The sequence below is a fragment of the Sesamum indicum genome, linkage group LG8 (genome assembly GCF_026168435.1).
Source record: "Sesamum indicum cultivar Baizhima isolate 11 linkage group LG8, ASM2616843v1, whole genome shotgun sequence".
Lineage (NCBI taxonomy): Eukaryota > Viridiplantae > Streptophyta > Magnoliopsida > Lamiales > Pedaliaceae > Sesamum > Sesamum indicum.
The window spans coordinates 25,619,149-25,637,199 of NC_142664.1; the positions used below are offsets into that span (position 1 = coordinate 25,619,149).

Consider the following 18,051-nt stretch of genomic DNA (forward strand, 5'->3'; position numbering starts at 1 on the left):
TAAAATGCATGTATTTTGATGTTGCATTTCACTTTTACATTACAAAATAAATCCCCAGGAAGCTACACTTGAGATGTTGTATACTTTAAGGAAGAGTGAAAATGAAAAGAAACAATAGTTTTTTGGAAAGGCGACACTATTTCTGGACAATTCATAAAGGAAAATTGTATCTTCAATTCCAGGATGAGTATGTTTTATCCTTTGAGCTTGAGGAATGCTTTTTTCTTCTGTCATATGAATGTATCAGAAAAATGGCTATTGTGGAGTACATTTTGGAGCTGAACGGTTTATTTATAATAGCTGCAGATTTTCAAATTTTGATTATTCTCTATATTTGAGCAGATACAGTGTTGAAGCCACATTGATGTTGTATAATTTAACGTAGTGAGAATTAATTAACAAGTTAATAACATTTTATTTTTCTTCACAGACAGAATCTCAGATACGCCCACATATTAAAAGAAGAAAGAAAAATTAAATGAAGAGTGGTTTCATTTTCGAGAAACTGGATAATTTGCAAGCTTTAACTCCAACATACTTAGATTATAGCTACTTTCTTATAAGTATTTCAGTGGTTGCTATTGGCTGATACTTTGGACACCATTACCCATTTGCTATCTAATGCTCCGTGATGCCTGGAGTTATTTCTGAACTCATGCTCACATAATTTCTCTCATCAGGGATATCCTGGAAAGTTTTACTGCCCAAGAATGAATAGCATGAACAAACCCACTTATGCTGCAATTTGTACCCATTCACCCACAAAACCTGTTCTTATATTTGTTTCATCACGTCGCCAGACTAGGCTTACTGCATTGGACCTCATTCAGGTCAGAATCAATGTCACGCTCCATTTGTATTAATTCTTCTTTTAGCACTTAGCTTATTTTTCATTTCTGTTACTAAAGTATGCAGCTTCAGATGAGCACCCAAGGCAGTTCCTCTCTATACCAGAAGAATCACTTCAGATGGTACTTTCCCAAGTAACTGACCAGAACCTTAGACACACCCTGCAGTTTGGTATTGGGTTGCACCATGCAGGATTAAATGATAAGGATAGATCTCTTGTTGAGGAGCTTTTTGCAAATAACAGGATCCAGGCAATTATCTTTTACTAACTCTGGTTGCTCCATCAAAATAGCCTTCTAAACCACTAACTTTTTTCTTAATATGATACTGCATGTCCTTTCAGGTATTAGTTTGCACCAGTACATTAGCATGGGGTGTGAATCTTCCAGCTCATTTGGTTATTATAAAGGTAAGGCAAGATCGCCGACAGCTTGCGGCATCTGCATTCTTCTTTGGATAAATGACTAACGAAACAATTTTCTATCACTTGTATATCGTTTATCTTTCTCCCACTAACCCTTATCATATCTGCTTATTGATTTTTCCCTTGCTAGACTTTTGGGATAAGTCCCTCTTTCCATATAAGTGAATCATGAAAAAAATTATCAGATGCCATTTATGCTTCCTGCTTGTTAATCCAGGATCTCTTGGAATTGACTGTGACTTGTCTTTTATTTTTATAGTCGCATAATCCACAGCAACTGGTTATTGGTGGCGATCGAGATGCATGGTGTTGATATTTTGGAGTCAGTTATTAGAGGATCCTTTAAGTTATTTAATGCTTAGTATTGCGAGGAGAAACTCAGAAGAGCAAGAAAACTTTTGTATCTTAACAGGACTATGGACAACTAGGAAACACTTACTATACAATGAAATCAGACTCACAACACTATAAGCATTGGAAACTGAAATTGGCAGGTTACAAAAACCTCTCTTTTTTCTTTATCACCTTAAAAGACCAAGTTTGAAAATTTTATGAACAACATTTTTATTTAAAATAGTGTGTCATTTGCCATCTTACACGATATTACCTTATGGATATTAGATAACCATCTAAGATTTTTACTCACTAGGATATTATTTGGGAAAATAAAAAAGCAGAAACAAATGTTTGGCGTTGTCTCCTTCAATTTTTAGCTCTTGCAGTATAAGCTTCCCTGTCAAAAAATCTAAACATTTTATTTCCCACATTCATAACTGCCTAAACATACTTATCTTTCCAGGTTTTTCTTGCTATCTGCATACAAATTATTCAGCTTTGCATTTCCTTACCGTTCATTGCACATAAATTTGTCCTGAAAAGAGGTGATATTTGTGAGGTGAAATACTGAAAATGTTTAGCCTATCAAGGAGTCATAATCATGTTTAATCGGTCATGTCGTGATTTTGTATAAAAGGTTCTTTCAATTATCTCTTCACTCATGGTCTAGCATTGTTATACTCTTTGGTCGCTACTGGCCTAACTATCTAATTTACTTAAGTTTATGAAAGCCTGCGAAATGTGCTCCTCAGGTACTAATTTGGCATACTAAAAAATGTTTGATTAGTTTGGGAGTTGATTCAATTAGTTAGTTTATTTTGACGGTGTCAATGTGTTCAAGTGAATTTCTTCCTTCTTTCAATAGTTCTAAGATTGGGGTAGCCTTTGAGGAAGAATCCATGCATGCACTGTATTTCAGAGAAAATGTTTTCTTTGGGGTTGGCTATGGTTTTATTGGTTTTAGCATGTCTAGTATCTTCGATGGTAATTTGGTATCTTTCCGTGTTTTCAATAATTTTAATACGGTTTATGAGGAAGAACCCATGCATGCCCCATTTGCAGAGAAAAAACTTCCTGGGGGTTGGATATGATTCTGTTGATTCAGAATGTGTATTATCTGTTCATAGTTGAAAATAATTAGTTGTGTTACCCGTCTTCATTTCTGGAGGAGGGGAGAAAGTGAGAGAAGACTGTTACTTGCTGGAGCTGTCTAGATTAGGTTAAAGATCTAGCCTTTGTCCCCTTCATGTTTTTGTAACCAAAGCTTAGGAGTCTCCGGTAGTTTTGCATGCATTGACCCTTTGTAGACTGCTACGGGGAGGTTGCTAACCTAACCCAGTAGTAGGTCAGAGAAATCTTACTTATTGTTATATTTGCTTAATTTGTCCGGCTTGTATTTTACGATCAATTTTCTTATGTTTAGGTTTCATTCACTTTTCACTATTTTGTTAAAGTAATGCTCATTATGTATCTTGCCATCAGGGAACAGAATATTTCGATGGCAAAGCAAAAAGATATGTTGATTTTCCAATTACGGATATTTTACAAATGATGGGTCGCGCAGGACGGCCTCAGTATGATCAGCACGGTAAAGCTATTATTCTCGTTCATGAACCCAAAAAGAGCTTCTACAAAAAGGTATTAAGAACTGAATTATTTTATATATGTCATTACACAGCTTCTTCTCATTAACTGAAATAAATTGTTTTGCTTTTTCTTTTCCAGTTTCTCTATGAACCATTTCCAGTTGAAAGCAGCCTGAGAGAACAGTTGCATGATCACATCAATGCTGAGATTGTTTCTGGAACAATTTCTCATAAAGAGGATGCAGTGCATTATCTTACCTGGACATATTTATTCCGTAGATTGGTATGCTTTTAGATATTTTAACATTTGAATATGACATGCGTCCTATCTAGGCTGTCTTACTGGTTTTTAGCCTCTCACTTGTCCATTATCAGTACTTAGAAATACCCTGAACTATTGTTGGTTGCTTGTCATTCTTTAACTTTCCGTATCTGTAGGTATTGCCATATTGATGAATCATCATTGAACGTGACAAAATAGCTAGCACTTACTGTATCCCACAGAGGTGCCATGTTTCAATCAAACTTGAATGTGGTGAAAAAGAGGGTATATGCTGACATTAGTTTTATATTAGTAATATTATCTCAAAAAGCTAAAAGAATTGATTTGATTGGAACTTACATCAGGCTTTTAGGAGTGCGAAATAAAATACCACTCACGGGACATGGCTAAATTTTGAATTTAATATATGATAAGTGCCTGTTTGAAACTTATATTTTTGTTTACGTTAATTATCTTTTGACGTACATATACACCTGTGCATGTCATCTCCAAATGAAAAAAGTGGTTATGTCTTTCTCTGTTAGAAGAATGACCTTTCTTCACATGTAAAGAAATTGATCCTGGATCATTACTTCTAGACTATGTTTTTTGATGCTCTAAACGGTATGAAGAGAACAAACTGGAGTTGGGCATGGTGGTTTTAAGGAGTTTGAGCTTCCCTTTTGGGTGCATTTTTTGAGGGCCCTCTAACCAATATGTAGTAATAAGTAAGACATTATGGCATGTGTATGTTGCCAGCTCATAATTGTTAAAGGAGTTATTTTTATTCAAAAGCTCCTGAGCTTGCATCAGTAATTAAGAGTTCTATTATTTTCTCAACAGGTGGTTAACCCAGCTTATTATGGCTTAGAGGATACAGATCCTGGAACACTAAGTTCATACTTATCAAGGTGACGAGTTTATTTGAATGCTTATATGGGAGCGTAGTTATGCCTGTTCGCAATTCTGTCTCTGACTACTATCTCTTTTTAAACAGCTTAGTGCTAAGCACATTTGAGGATCTTGAAGACAGTGGCTGCATTAAAATTGATGAAGATAGGGTGGAGCCAATGATATTGGGTTCAATAGCATCTCAGTATTACCTAAAATACACAACTGTATCAATGTTTGCTTCAAATATAGAAGCAGACACATCACTTGAAGTTAGTTAACTCACATGAGAGAACCAATTCCTATAGTCCTTTCTTTTATATATTCAATTTATTCTATATACTTATATTGTTTTCGTTTTAGGTTTTCCTCCATGTATTAGCTGGTGCTTCTGAGTATGATGAACTTCCTGTACGACACAATGAAGTAAGTTACTAAATTTAATGATCAAACTGAGAATTTTAGAAGTCAGTGGACTTCTATAATAGTGTACAGAGTTGGTCTTCTGACAACACTAAGAATGTTTGTTAGTATGCTGCATTTTTCCACTTGTTGCCAAGCTTTTATATTTATATGCTAGACCTTACCATGATTTAATACTTTGTGAGGATTTCTCAAATGCCTGTCCGTGTTACTCATTTATTACTCGTTCTTTGATTTAGTTATGGATCTTTACTTTATTGCAAAGTAGCAGAGAAGTTATGCCCACCAAAGAACACCAGCCACATAATTTACTAACATTCTGTTGACCATTTCAATGGTTACTGGTTTAGTTGTTCCAACATAAAGATATAAGATTAAACAGTCTTGGACCATGTCGTTCATGCACCTTACCTTCATCTCTTTTGCTCTTGATATTATCATCATTACGCTTTCTTTTAGTGATTTTAATCTCTCAATTATTGAATTTGCTAACATGAAAAAGACCGTAAACCTTGTCTGAGTATATTCCATTTAGTCTGCAAGTTGCTAGAACTCTTTTAAGACTTTAGCAACCAGCAGGGCGTCCAAGACTATTTTTATTGATATTTGTAGCGGACCTTTTTCTTTTACAACTCTTGGTTTGTATATTTGTCACAGAAGCACTTGATTTTGTTTGCTCTGTAGGAAAATTACAACGCACAACTCTCCAATAAGGTTCGCTACATGGTGGACAAGAATCTTCTTGATGATCCTCATGTAAAGGCAAATCTTCTTCTTCAGGTTAGTACCATCATTCTTTTTGCCTCATCAACCCCAATTTCTGTTGGATGCCATAACCTATAGATTCTCTACTTGATTTCAGATTAGATTGGCTAACTTTCTTAATATGCACTTTTTATATCTTTTGAGATTGCTTCTGTTTTTGACATATATTTTGATGGGATACAGGCACACTTCTCCCGAGTTGAAATGCCAATCACCGACTACGTCACAGATTTGAAGTCAGTGCTTGATCAAAGTATTCGAATTATCCAGGCAATGATAGATCTATGTGCTAACAGTGGATGGCTCTCTAGTACCCTTACTTGTATGCATCTTTTGCAAATGGTCATGCAGGTAGTCTATATAGTATTATTAGAACAATAGGCATTTGTCATGATTAACGTCACTATTTATACTCTTCAAAGTTTTGAAAATGATTTAGCTGAACCTGCTAAGTTGCTGCTTTTGATGTATACTAGTAAAAGATCGTTGCCTTTTCTAGTTTCTTCTTCTTGTACTTTTCCTTCTTTTCTTTCTTTTCTTCTCAAAATAGATGGTAAATTGCTGAAGCAGTACTATCTTCACACAAACAAGACTTTTTCCATTCAAAAAAAATTGTTTGTTATATTGCAGGGTTTGTGGTTTGACAAAGATTCGCCGTTATGGATGCTTCCCTCCATGACTGATGAACTTGTTACTACATTGAGCCAGAGAGGAGTCCGAAACGTCCAGCAGTTATTTGATCTTCCTCCCTCAACTTTGCAGGCTCTCAGTAGAAGTTCCACTACCTCGAGGTTACATGAGGTGTGGTTCTCTATCATTAAAGCTATTTGAGCACACTGCTTTATTACATCTGCTGCCAATTTGATATCATTAATGCTTTCCAGATTTACTTTATCTTAAGATTGCACTATTTTTTGGTTTTCTTGGGTATCCAGTTTGTGTCTAATTATCTATCTGTTTATGTACATAAATATAGTTTTTCATACTCTAAGGATCCACGAGAGGTGGTTAGCATTATCAACAATGGCCAAGCAATAGCCAACTCTCTTAATTATTAAGGTCATATTGATGAGAAGAAGTTATCAAAGTTCTTATGAAGCAACCACACTGTTCTTCAACAGATGATGAAGGATGGTGCTAATGTAAACTGGAACAGTCCGGTACTTTACATGTGATGAGTGGCATACTTGATTTTCCTTGTTTACACATGAGTAACACTACAAAAAGCATTTATCTCTCTTGAGAACTTGAATGATGTTTAGCCTTTTCTTCACCACATGGCACTAGCCAATTTTCTTGACAACGGATTTGCCTTTGTACAGAACACGAAGGGAGTGAGATATGACTTATTCTCATGTTAGATTAAGAGGGGGATCCATTGATGACAAATTGCTAGAGTGCCATTTGGGACACAGCGTAGAATTACTGAAGCTGCTAGATTCACCCACAATGGACTATTTTCACTGGGGTTAGTAAACCTAGAGAAACTGGTACTCGTCAACCTTTAATTACATGGTCTAAGGAAAAAGGACAAGGATTTAATTTTTATGCTTAACTTTAGATGTGGGTATTGGTGTAACACAATGGAAAAAGCGGATCCATGTAGGGGGCCTTAAACATGATAAAGTTTGGTGTAGTTTCAAGGTTTCTTCCAGGCACCCTTAGAGGTGTCACTCGAGAATAACAAGATTACAAGGAAAACAAATTCTCTGTAAATGCTTGTCCTGTGTAATGTGTCCTGTCATTCCATCTCAAGAACTGATTGTCGCTGAGTCATGGGTATACTACTGCTATATTTCAGAGTCTTAGGTGATATCCGTTTGCAGAAGTCTTATTAAGTTATTCAGTTGTAGATGGGGTGGGGTGTATTATACGTGTTGGCATTAGTTTAATAGCTGCCTTCAGTTTTCTTAATTTTATAGTAGCAGCCAAAAGATTCTGATACAATCTGTCTATGTATATGTTAATTGCGGAATCCATATCAAATTATACCAAAAACTAATAGTGCATGCCGTAGTTACTTATTTATTTGTAATCAAACCTGGTAAGCCAGTGTTTTGTTCAATATTCAAACCTTGATTGTTATACATTTACTTATTCTACTATTCATCGACTATCGACGTAAGAGCCCATTACAAGCTTTTAAGCTTATCTTTGTACAACTATTTTGCTCATCCAATTTTTACACGTCTGCTATTTTTCCTGTTCACAGGAATTGCAGCATTTCCCTCGTATACAGACACGAATTAAAGTTCAGAAACGAACTGCTGGTGATAACCCTAGTGTTAGTCTAAACATCAGATTGGAGAAGGCAAATAGACATAAGAAAACATCCAGAGCTTTCACTCCTCGCTTTCCTAAGGTTAGCCTCATGCTCTGCTGGTCTCATCGAGCATTAAGTATAACAAAAGCTGACAGTGCTTTTACAGGTAAAAGATGAGGCATGGTGGTTGGTCCTTGGAAATACTTCCACCTCCCAACTCTATGCCTTGAAGAGAGTGACTTTCACGGACGTTCTGCAGACACACATGAATATACCATCAAATGTGAATGATTTCCAGGTAAGAGCAGATTGAGCTTCTTCAGTTTTGCTTTGGACCTTTTTCTCCCAACAGAATGAAGATAAATCACGTACTCATAGGAATATGCCGTCCTCCAACATGTTTTCCGTGCTTTCTCTTTCCATTACGTTATATTTCACTCATAAAATTACAGTGTCGCGTTCATTTGCTTTTTACTTTATATTGCATAAATAAGATCTTCACGTTGCATGCGATGAATATTTTCATTTATTATGATTATCTTTTTTCATTCAGTTTTTTTGTTTCTTTTAATTGGAGAACTTTTTGGTTGCTCAGGGTATGAAGTTGATTATAGTCTCGGACTGTTACGTTGGTTTTGAGCAAGAGCACATTATTGAGAAACTTGTTTGACTCTCCTGCTAAATAAGTACCCGAAGAAATTGAAGTTTTAGTGGTAAACCTTCACTTCAACCTTTTGTAGACTGAACTACTTTTTTTTTTCTTTTGTGAAAAACTGTTTTTATTAGTCAGCACACAGGCGTGCGTTTATCATATTTTTGTGGTCTTTTGATTCAGTTGGAATCTACAATCAGTACCTATGTAATTGTCTCACGTTACTTGTTTTTCAGCTCTCTCTCAGACACATACACATACAGCTGTTTCTTCTCTTTATATTAACTTTTGTTTGCCTGGAGATATCAAAAGAGAGAAGATTAGTGGTTTGTCAAAAGTATCCGATTTTACCTCAACTTGTTTAATATTTTTCCATCCAAATATTATTTTTCAATCGATCAAATATGTGATTGCTTGTATTTTCTTCTTACCTAACATCTTTCATATAACTTGTAAAATTTCTTTCAGAATATCATATTTCACTAGTATATATATATCACACTAACTATAGTTATTACATTTCTTTTTAGCTTATCTTACATTTTTAGACACTATTGACTGTCATTTTTACTCTTGTATATCATATTTAATGGCATACTAAAAAGGAAAGAAAAGAAAGAAAAGAAATTAACGCAACCAAGTTCATTTTATTATATATTTTTTCACTGAGATGCCATGAAGTATCATTAATCACATCCTTAGATTTCGCATTGTGTCCAGCAAGCTGGGAAACAGTTACAGCTCTTGATTAACTATTTCACATCTTTGAGGCTGCAATTGCATCCACTAGAATAACTAGAGAAAGCCTCATGCACGAGTTAATGTTGAAACAACTGCCTTCATCCACTTACACATGATCTACAAGTTATTCGACAACCAAAAATCAGATCGTATAATGGCAGATTCCATTCCAATGCATCAGTAGCCTTACTGGAAGTTAACCATAGCATCTGCATTAGCAGAAGGTAGACAATCTGTTCAGGCAATTTCACACTAAAGACCCTAATACTCGTCATCTCACTTCCTAAAGAAAATAAGGTCAGACTGGGCTTGTGGCAGTGAGCCCGGAAACTTTTGCCCTGCTCCCCTCCTTACATTCTCCAACCATCCTAACCATGGGAAGGTAGGCCGTATTCAAGTGTAACATCTATATTGGAGTGGAAACAGACCTGGACACCTTTTGTGCGGATCCAAATTCATATATTAAGACATTTACAATTCCAGTGCCTCGATGCAGGGAGGGAATATACACTACATCTCAGTTTTGCTTCAGAGCTGTGCACTTAACAGATGCAGTTTTAGGTTACATTTATTTACAACCCTACCTGGAGGCCTTAATTTCCCATCTGCATCGCGCATATCGACTAATCCCACTCAGTATCGAAAAAACCAGCATCTTTCATCTCTGAGTAATATGCATTATCCAAAAGCCAATCTTCCTCCTGCAAATATATTAAAGTCGAAAAACTTATTTTTACAGAAAGCAAATGCATTCCATCCTCTCAATTGACTATAAAAGCAAAAACAAGTACCTGGAAGAAGCCAGCCAGGAAAGTTACATACAGGAATGAAAGATAAAGGGAGTGATGGCAGATAATTATAACATTGTAGAACCTGACAGAAGAATCACGGTGAGCTGAAACAATATGAATTCCTTGTATTAGGTTGCACATTATTCTAAATGGTAAGGGGAGAAATACGTACCAAAGTCCAAGCCCAAAACCATTTCCAGCCAGTCCACTAGCAAACAACCCCAGAGCATTTATTATGAACATGACAACTACGTAGTTGTAGAATGAAGGCCTTGCTGCATTTTGTTTGATTAATTCATGGACCCAGAGCAGTGACAGCAAGTTAGCCCCAAGAAATAATCGACATGAAAGTAGTAGGACTCAATGTTAGAGAAGGTTTAACTCACGTGGCAACTTATCTCTCCACTTTGAATAGTGAACAAACAGTATGTAGCAATAGACTGCTGTGAGCACCAAAGTATGAACAAACAATACACCCCACTTCCCCCAATGTGAAGCATCAGCACTTATGAAGAGCGGCACCCCAAACCCAAAAATGAAGATTGCCTGCGCAAGGCCAAACGAACTCATGCTCTGTTGCATGAAAAAGAACCAGAAAAAGCGAATTCCACATATTTTTGTAACTTAATCCTCTAAAGCTAGTTCAATAGAAGAAGATTATTTTGCTCCTTAAGCATTCAGTGGTACTATGAATTGGATCCTAGGGAGAGGGAACAAAATTACAGAAACTCCATCGAAATCTGGAGAGCATAGTGCTGCCTCATTGCCGTTTGTGGTTTCCTTCATGTGATTTTTTGTAATAAGTCCAATCGCCTTCCTCCCAGCTTGTCCTCAATTACAAGCCAGTTGTACTTCTCTTCTCATCCATTTTTCCATTTCGGTTTGATGATGAAATGCCATTGATAAATTTTAGATCTATTTAATACGTACTTCAACTAAATGCATATTCAGAATGGGGGGCATTCATTACCTGGACAAGTATGTCAACTGCAACAAAGGAACCTGAAACTAGGAAAGTATGCGCCAGTGATTCCAATCCACTAGCATAGTTCTCCTGGAGCAGGAATGCCACTATGCTAATTTCTAAAGATAGCATTCCACATTCTGTAAATAATGACAACAGGTTCCAAGAAATCGCCTTCCCGGGAGCACACTGCCATCCCTGTTTTTCCATCACAGAATCAAAACAAAATGCGGACACTTTGGAATCTCCTGACCTATGACCTTAACAGTATACTGACCAGTTATACACACATATATCAAAGGAGACAAGTTTCTTCAGATCAGACAGCAGGCAAATTCTCTTAACAAGAGAAACCCACAATGTAAATCTTTAAAAGCATTTGTCGAAGCCAAGTTTCTCGTTGTTCTGTATTCATCAGTTAGGACAATGAAGGTAATGCAAAATAAAGGACTCTACTCCAGGAATATAAAAGGACGGCGAAACTCTTAAACTCAGGCAAACAATAGACATATCGCAACTCTGAGAAAAACTTTTCCCCAACAAGTTAAAAGCCGATAATATTTCATCAAACTGATCCAACAGAGTCAGCATCTTGCTTGCTGATTCATTCACTGCTCTATATCCATAAATGATTCTGCAATTCAATATATATAAATCTAACTGGAATTTACACAATTACACAGGATCAAGTTCAATGTGAGTCCATCCCTTGCTAAAAAATAAAAAAGAATCAATTGAGTACTTATATGAATTTATATATAACTCGCAAGGAACAGACTTCAAATTTCTTAATTCTAAAGCTACAAAATGATGTCAGAGATACCAGCAATATGATTCTAGATAGTTAATATCTCAAAACAAGGGATTAATTCCTCAAATCCGGAACAAAAATCTCTAGTCAGGATGTAGGAGAATTAATTAACCAAACCCCTAATTTTTCTAAAATTCCAGCAATGTGAGTTGCTAAACCAGCAAAATGAGTTTCTAAAAAGCACATACAACTTGAATTCTAAATACCAGCTCAAATTCCGAATTCTAAAAAATCCAAAAAATTGGAGACAGAATTCCACCTGAAGAAGAGACCACGCCAAATTGAGAAGAGCCGAGAACCATAGGAGCGCGTAGTACGCAATCATTACGTAAGACTTCCGGTGGCTGAGCTTCTTCAGATGGCGCCTGGCCTGGAACCCTAGGTACAATACCAACAAAGCCGACGGTACAACCAGGGCCGCATCGCGCCAGAGACTGCTGCAGCCTGCGCTTCCGGCGCTGTACAATCCGGAAATCCTCCCAATTTTGCTCCGCACAGGGGGATCCATGATGTTTTGCACCGAAGCGATCGAGAGGGTTATATTAGGGTTTGACATTCGTCGAATTCAATTCAATTTTAAGGACTAACAAATTTCCAGTAGTTCATCACATAGTCAAAGCGAATTCCCCATCAACCATCAAATGAAATTCGTCCCAGCTGTGAATTTCAGCAATTAGTACGACTTTTGCATGTGAGGAAGATGCATAAATGAACGACACTGACGTTTTCTGGAATTTTTTCGAGTTTCTGAGGTTATAAATTTTGCCCTATAGTAAGGTATCTTGTCAATTGGGCCCCTATAAATTTGACATTTTGTGCTTTCAAATATTATTATTAAGAGACTGTTTTTAACTTAATTCTTTTAGCAAATTAGTTTATAATCTCTTTTAACCAAAAAAGAAAAACGAAAAACTAATGAATTGTTAACTTACCTTTTAAAAATCTTTATTCTTTCCGATGTAATTGTAAATTTATCATTACCAACATTTACACAATTCATAAATTTTATTTTATCCAAATACTTAATGAATTTATTATTAAATTAGATCAATCACCTTATAAACTCTGATTCAATCACCCGCTGGATTTTCAATTCCACTCGGAAATGTTTGGGTTTTATTAAAATTATGATGAATTAATAATTATAAAATTGTTCTATGTTATTTTGAAAAAATTATAAATACAACCTCCTCTAAAATTATATTTAATTGTATAATCATACTATATTCTTTGAGAAATCACCCACCTCCAGAATGTCAAGGTAAATTTTTGCATACCAAAAAGTATGTTGTCTTGAATTACAAGTACAAACAGCTCTGAATCTTTTGATCAAGAAAAGAACACACGTTTGATTCTATATGAAAATAATGAAGAAAAGGAGTCAAAGATTGTATTAAGTTGTGAACACTTGAAACAAAATACAAGATATTACATACATAGTTATTTGAAACACCAAAAATTTTATTTCAGCCACCAAACACAAACAAAGTCAGAAACTATTTACTCGTCCATCTCATCGTCATCGTCTATTTCTTCAATCTTCATCCTCTTGACGGCTTGGGCAGCATCCGCACGCACCCCATTTGGGATCTGAATCAGTATATCAGACTTCTCCCCAGTGGCAGCATTGAATAGTCCCCCATTCTTCTCGACACGGTATGTCAAGTCTTTTCCGTCTAGTGAAGCATCTATGTACACAGTTGAGTTTTCATCAATTTCCTCTCTTACAAGCATTTTGGATAACTCGGTCACCACCCTCTTCTCGAGCCATCTCCTTATGGGACGTGCACCATATACCTGAAAGCATAGATAGGTATGGTCAGCTTTCATTCTAATCCAAGTAAAAAGAGAATGAGAAATCAAGAGTGGTTCGGACTGTTGAACTTACTGGATCATAACTTTCGGCTAGGATAACATCCACTGCTGATTCAGTGACTCCCAAGGCAATTCCCCTTTCTGCCAATCGGCTTGCAACGTCTTTCAACTGGAGGCGGCAAACTTTCCTCAGCTGGTCATGGGAAAGTGGATCGAAGACCACAATTTCATCTAGTCGATTGAGCAACTCGGGTTTGAAGTGCTTCCTCACCTGGTAAATGAAAAGGTTAAGCAACAGCTTTTACCAAAAAACTAGCGAAATTTCAAGCGTATAGAATATGATGTGAAACAGTCAGTTTACCTCTTGCATCACCATCTCACGAGCACTATCCATGGTGGATTTGCCCATCAGCCCTCTTAAAAGATACTCAGCTCCAAGATTCGAGGTCATAATGATTACAGTATTTGTGAAGTCCACTGTCCGACCTTGGCCATCCGTCAGCCTCCCGTCGTCTAAAACTTGTAGCAAGGTATTGAACACTGTGGGATGCGCTTTCTCCACTTCATCAAAGAGGATGACACTGTAAGGTCGTCTTCTCACGGCTTCTGTCAGTTGCCCACCTTCCTCGTGTCCAACATAGCTGAAAATGCACAACATCAATTGCCAATCAGTATTATGGCTATACAAATAAACAAAAACTCCAGATTAACTTAAAAAGAGCTTGAACTTACCCAGGGGGTGCTCCAATCAATCGAGCAACAGAGTGTTGCTCCATGTACTCAGACATGTCGATCCTGACCATCAAGTTGTCATCATCAAACAGCTGCTCAGCCAGAGCCTTGGCAAGCTCTGTCTTACCGACACCTGTTGGACCCAAGAAAAGGAATGAACCAGTTGGCTGTTGAGGCCTCCCAAGTCCGGCTCTTGATCTCAACACAGCCTCAGCAACAGCAGTAACAGCCCAATCTTGTCCCACTACTCGTTGGTGCAGCCTATCAGCAAGGCCAATCAATCTTTCCTTCTCATTCTGGCCAAGACGGGTAACAGGTATACCAGTCCAGCGGCTCACAACTTCTGCAATTTGATCTGGTCCAACAGTTTCCGTAAGCATTCCATTCTCATTGGCACCAGCTTCAAGCTTAGCAATGGCAGCTTCCACTTCTTGAATTGCTCCATATCTCAAGTCTGCAGCTCTTGCAAGATCGTATCTCCTTTCAGCTTCTTGTAAGGCATACAAGAGCTCATCCCTCCTTTGTTTTAGTCTCCTGAGCTCATCAATTCTTTCCTTCTCTTTCCTGTATCTCATCATTAATGGTTGTAGCTTATCTCTCAAGTCGTCAAGTTCCTTCCGCACCTGAAAATTTATACAGTGTTAAACCCAGCAGTTAAACATAATTCAACATTCAGACACATCTTTATAGCATATAACAATGATTATGAAAAAATACTCACTTCAATGAGCCGAGCTTTACTAGCTTTATCTTTCTCCTTCTCAAGAGCATGAAGCTCAACCTCCAACTGAATTCTTTTCCTCTCCAGATTATCAATTTCTTCAGGCTGACTGTCAAGCTGGACTCTCACATTAGCACAAGCTTCATCAACCAGATCAATTGCCTTGTCTGGCAGATGTCTCCCTGCAATCAAATTCCCAAAACATCAGATATTTCAACAAGAAACCCCGCCGAACTCATGCTCAAGACTTCTTGCCTGGTGGGCTAAAATCATTTTTAGAAAGAAAGTAGAATTTAGCTGATGCATACCAGTAATGTAACGAGCTGAGAGTTGTGCTGCAACTACAAGGGCTCGATCCTGAATTTTAACACCGTGATGCCCTTCATACTTCTCTTTTAGACCTCTCAAGATACTGATCGTATCAGTGACACTTGGCTCAGCAACATAAACCTGCTGGAACCGCCTCTCAAAAGCAGCATCTTTTTCCACATACTTCCGGTACTCCTCAAGAGTCGTGGCACCAATACACCTCAACTGACCCCTTGCAAGCATTGGCTTGAAGAGATTGGCAGCGTCCATCGATCCCTCAGTCCGACCAGCACCCAGAACCAGATGGATTTCATCAATAAACAGAATCACCTTTCCTTCAGCCTCTTCTACTTCCTTCAGAACAGCCTTTAGTCTCTCTTCAAATTCACCTCTGTATTTTGCTCCCGCGATCAATGCACCCATATCCAATGCTATAAGCCTCACATCAGCAAGATTACTTGGAACATCCCCACTAACAATTCTCTGAGCTAGTCCTTCAACCACCGCAGTTTTACCCACACCAGGCTCTCCAATGAGGACTGGATTGTTTTTAGTCCTCCTTGAAAGAATCCTGACAACTCTCCGAATCTCTTCATCCCTACCAATTACAGGGTCAAGCTTTCCAGCCTGCTCGACAAGGTCACGTCCATATGTCTTAAGCGCTTGAAATGTAGAATCACCTGATGCACTCTCCACCTTCCTCCCTTCTTTTCCTCTCAATTTCTCAACTTCCGCTTTCACCTTAGAAGTAGTCACACCAGCCTCTTTCAATAGGTCTTGGATTTGAGAATCCTCCAGAAGGCCTAAAATCAATTGATCAACTGCCAAATGGGTATCACCTCGCGATTTTTGCAAGGATTGAGCACGTCGAATGACCTTGATCAGAGAAGTACTTGCAGGGATTTCATCAGGTGGAGGCGACTGCGAAGGCAGCTTTTTCATAGCTTGGTTGATAACCCTCTCGACTGAATTTGCAGCTTCATCACCACCACCAGCACCGGCAATTGCTTGTCGAAAGATGCCATGGGGATCAGAAATTAAAGCTGCAGCAAAGTGAAGAGGGGTGAACTGAGCATGGCCAGCGCTCATAGCCAGTTCATGAGCCGCAGCAAGGGCCTCATTGGTCTTGTGGGTGAACTTCTCAGGATTCATCGCCAGGAATACTCCTAATAGATTCTGTCAAAAGACATCAACATGTCAGTCAAATATCAAAACTAATCGAAAAACCTACAATAGTTTCAAGGATAAAAGCCCATTCTGATCTTGATGCATCCGGATGAATTCTACTGAACATACATGTACGAGTCATTCCTAAAGTAAAAATCATCAAACAGCACGAATTTCAGACATAAACAAGTTTATGTCCAAAGAACTAACTGAACATTTGACATCCAGTTCATACTGCATAGTGAACAATGTCAATGTGCTCAGCGATGATGTATCAGTTTCTGTTCACCTCTGTTAATTTTGCAAAGAAATGGGAGCACCGATTATGTGGAGAATCAATGATTATTCTCCATCAGAAACTTATAATGAATCAGAAAACAAGTTGCTGATCATTAGCATTCCAGTTCACGTCAAAATTCAATAGATCAAATGTACATTGACAACTGATCATAATCAATAACCAACAAGGGAAAACACCACGGACATGCATTCATTCGCACCAGAAAATATTAGAACACTTCCAACCAACTCAGCGAGCTATCCATTTCGATTCCTTTGATCAAAACAACAAAATGGGCAACAAAAACTGAATCCTGAACCATCTCCTGGCTCAATAACCAATCACCACTCGAAACAACTAATGTCACTCTGTTTTACACTCAAAACAGAGCATCAAAAAGAAGCGACACCCAGAGCCCAACAACAGAAGATCAGAAAACACAAACCACAAAGCATGACCCCAGAACGCATGCAAAAATCTTGAAAACAAGAAGAAAACACAGAGACAATGCATAATACGAGTCATACCTTTATGGGCAGTGGAAAAGTAGAACACGAAAGTCTGCTTCAAGAAAAAGAATTACAACGGTTCTTGAAAAAATCAAGAATCCTTGTGTTAAGAGAGCTTGATTCCCAAAGAACGAGAGAGAATATTGATATCTGCTTGCTAGAATCGCAATGAGAAGATTAAGGCCTGACGGGCTACTTTTGTTGAGCGAGAAGAGGTGTCCGGAAGTCCGGAGGTTGCACTAGAAACTACTAGAATTTTCAGGTTCCTCTGTTTTACGATATTTGTTCTTGCCTTTTGTGGTATTCTGGTGAGTTCTTATTTATTTATTATTATACTTTCTTTTTTCAGGAAAAAATAAAATTATAATTTATTTTTAAAAGTAGATATTCATATCTTTTAAAAAAATATTAAAATATTTTTTAATTTTTAATTTGAGAAAAAATCGATACTTTAGACGTTTTGTTTTATATATTAAGCTCAACTATTAACTTTTACTCTATTTTTAAGTAAAGGCATCCTTGTAAAAGTTCTTTCATTTTTCCATATTCAATTGTAAAATTAATTATATTCATTATATTTACTTATTTATAGTAAAGTTTTTATAAAATGTAATTTTCAACTTTGAGATTTAATTTTTCAGTTAAAGAATTTAATTGTCTCTATTAATTATGATTTATTCTCGAGAATATACGAAACAAAACCTCTATTGTTTTTCTCATGTAATTAAAATTGATTTTGATTTTTTTATAATGACTTCTA

At 37.2% G+C, this 18,051-nt stretch overlaps 3 protein-coding genes across 4 annotated transcripts in view; 1 reads left to right on the forward strand and 2 right to left on the reverse strand.

The window, feature by feature from the left end:
- The window catches only part of LOC105168839 (U5 small nuclear ribonucleoprotein helicase), a 34,164-nt gene extending 25,376 nt beyond the window's left edge, over positions 1–8,788 (forward strand). The window contains exons 36-49 of the mRNA XM_011089000.3: positions 681–830; positions 909–1,100; positions 1,193–1,258; positions 3,092–3,247; positions 3,335–3,478; positions 4,301–4,368; positions 4,455–4,620; positions 4,712–4,774; positions 5,456–5,551; positions 5,720–5,887; positions 6,167–6,337; positions 7,749–7,898; positions 7,966–8,097; positions 8,395–8,788. Of these exons, the coding sequence (XP_011087302.1) occupies positions 681–830; positions 909–1,100; positions 1,193–1,258; positions 3,092–3,247; positions 3,335–3,478; positions 4,301–4,368; positions 4,455–4,620; positions 4,712–4,774; positions 5,456–5,551; positions 5,720–5,887; positions 6,167–6,337; positions 7,749–7,898; positions 7,966–8,097; positions 8,395–8,469 (1,797 nt within the window). The 3' untranslated portion in view covers positions 8,470–8,788. The remainder of the gene's footprint in view (positions 1–680; positions 831–908; positions 1,101–1,192; positions 1,259–3,091; positions 3,248–3,334; positions 3,479–4,300; positions 4,369–4,454; positions 4,621–4,711; positions 4,775–5,455; positions 5,552–5,719; positions 5,888–6,166; positions 6,338–7,748; positions 7,899–7,965; positions 8,098–8,394) is intronic.
- Positions 8,789–9,078: 290 nt separating this feature from the next.
- LOC105168840 (protein CANDIDATE G PROTEIN-COUPLED RECEPTOR 2) lies at positions 9,079–12,535 on the reverse strand. Of its 2 annotated transcripts, XM_088884138.1 has the most exons (7): positions 12,018–12,535; positions 10,954–11,145; positions 10,370–10,529; positions 10,156–10,258; positions 9,984–10,065; positions 9,777–9,893; positions 9,079–9,401 (listed from the first exon to the last, which is right to left on the reverse strand). In XM_088884138.1, exons 1-6 carry the CDS (start codon positions 12,312–12,314, stop codon positions 9,816–9,818), a joined length of 912 nt encoding a protein of 303 aa, XP_088740264.1. In that variant the 5' UTR covers positions 12,315–12,535; the 3' UTR covers positions 9,079–9,401; positions 9,777–9,815. The 2 variants fall into 2 exon arrangements, with proteins under 2 accessions (XP_088740264.1, XP_088740263.1); XM_088884137.1 differs by having other exon boundaries at positions 9,079–9,893; positions 12,018–12,534.
- Positions 12,536–13,126: 591 nt separating this feature from the next.
- On the reverse strand, positions 13,127–17,566 carry LOC105168841 (chaperone protein ClpB1). The gene is made up of 7 exons (XM_011089002.3): positions 17,310–17,566; positions 15,335–16,511; positions 15,027–15,208; positions 14,306–14,928; positions 13,935–14,214; positions 13,647–13,844; positions 13,127–13,555 (listed from the first exon to the last, which is right to left on the reverse strand). The coding sequence occupies exons 2-7, from the start codon at positions 16,485–16,487 to the stop codon at positions 13,259–13,261; spliced, it is 2,733 nt and encodes a 910-aa protein (XP_011087304.1). The 5' UTR covers positions 16,488–16,511; positions 17,310–17,566; the 3' UTR covers positions 13,127–13,258.
- Between the last annotated feature and the right edge of the window lie 485 nt (positions 17,567–18,051).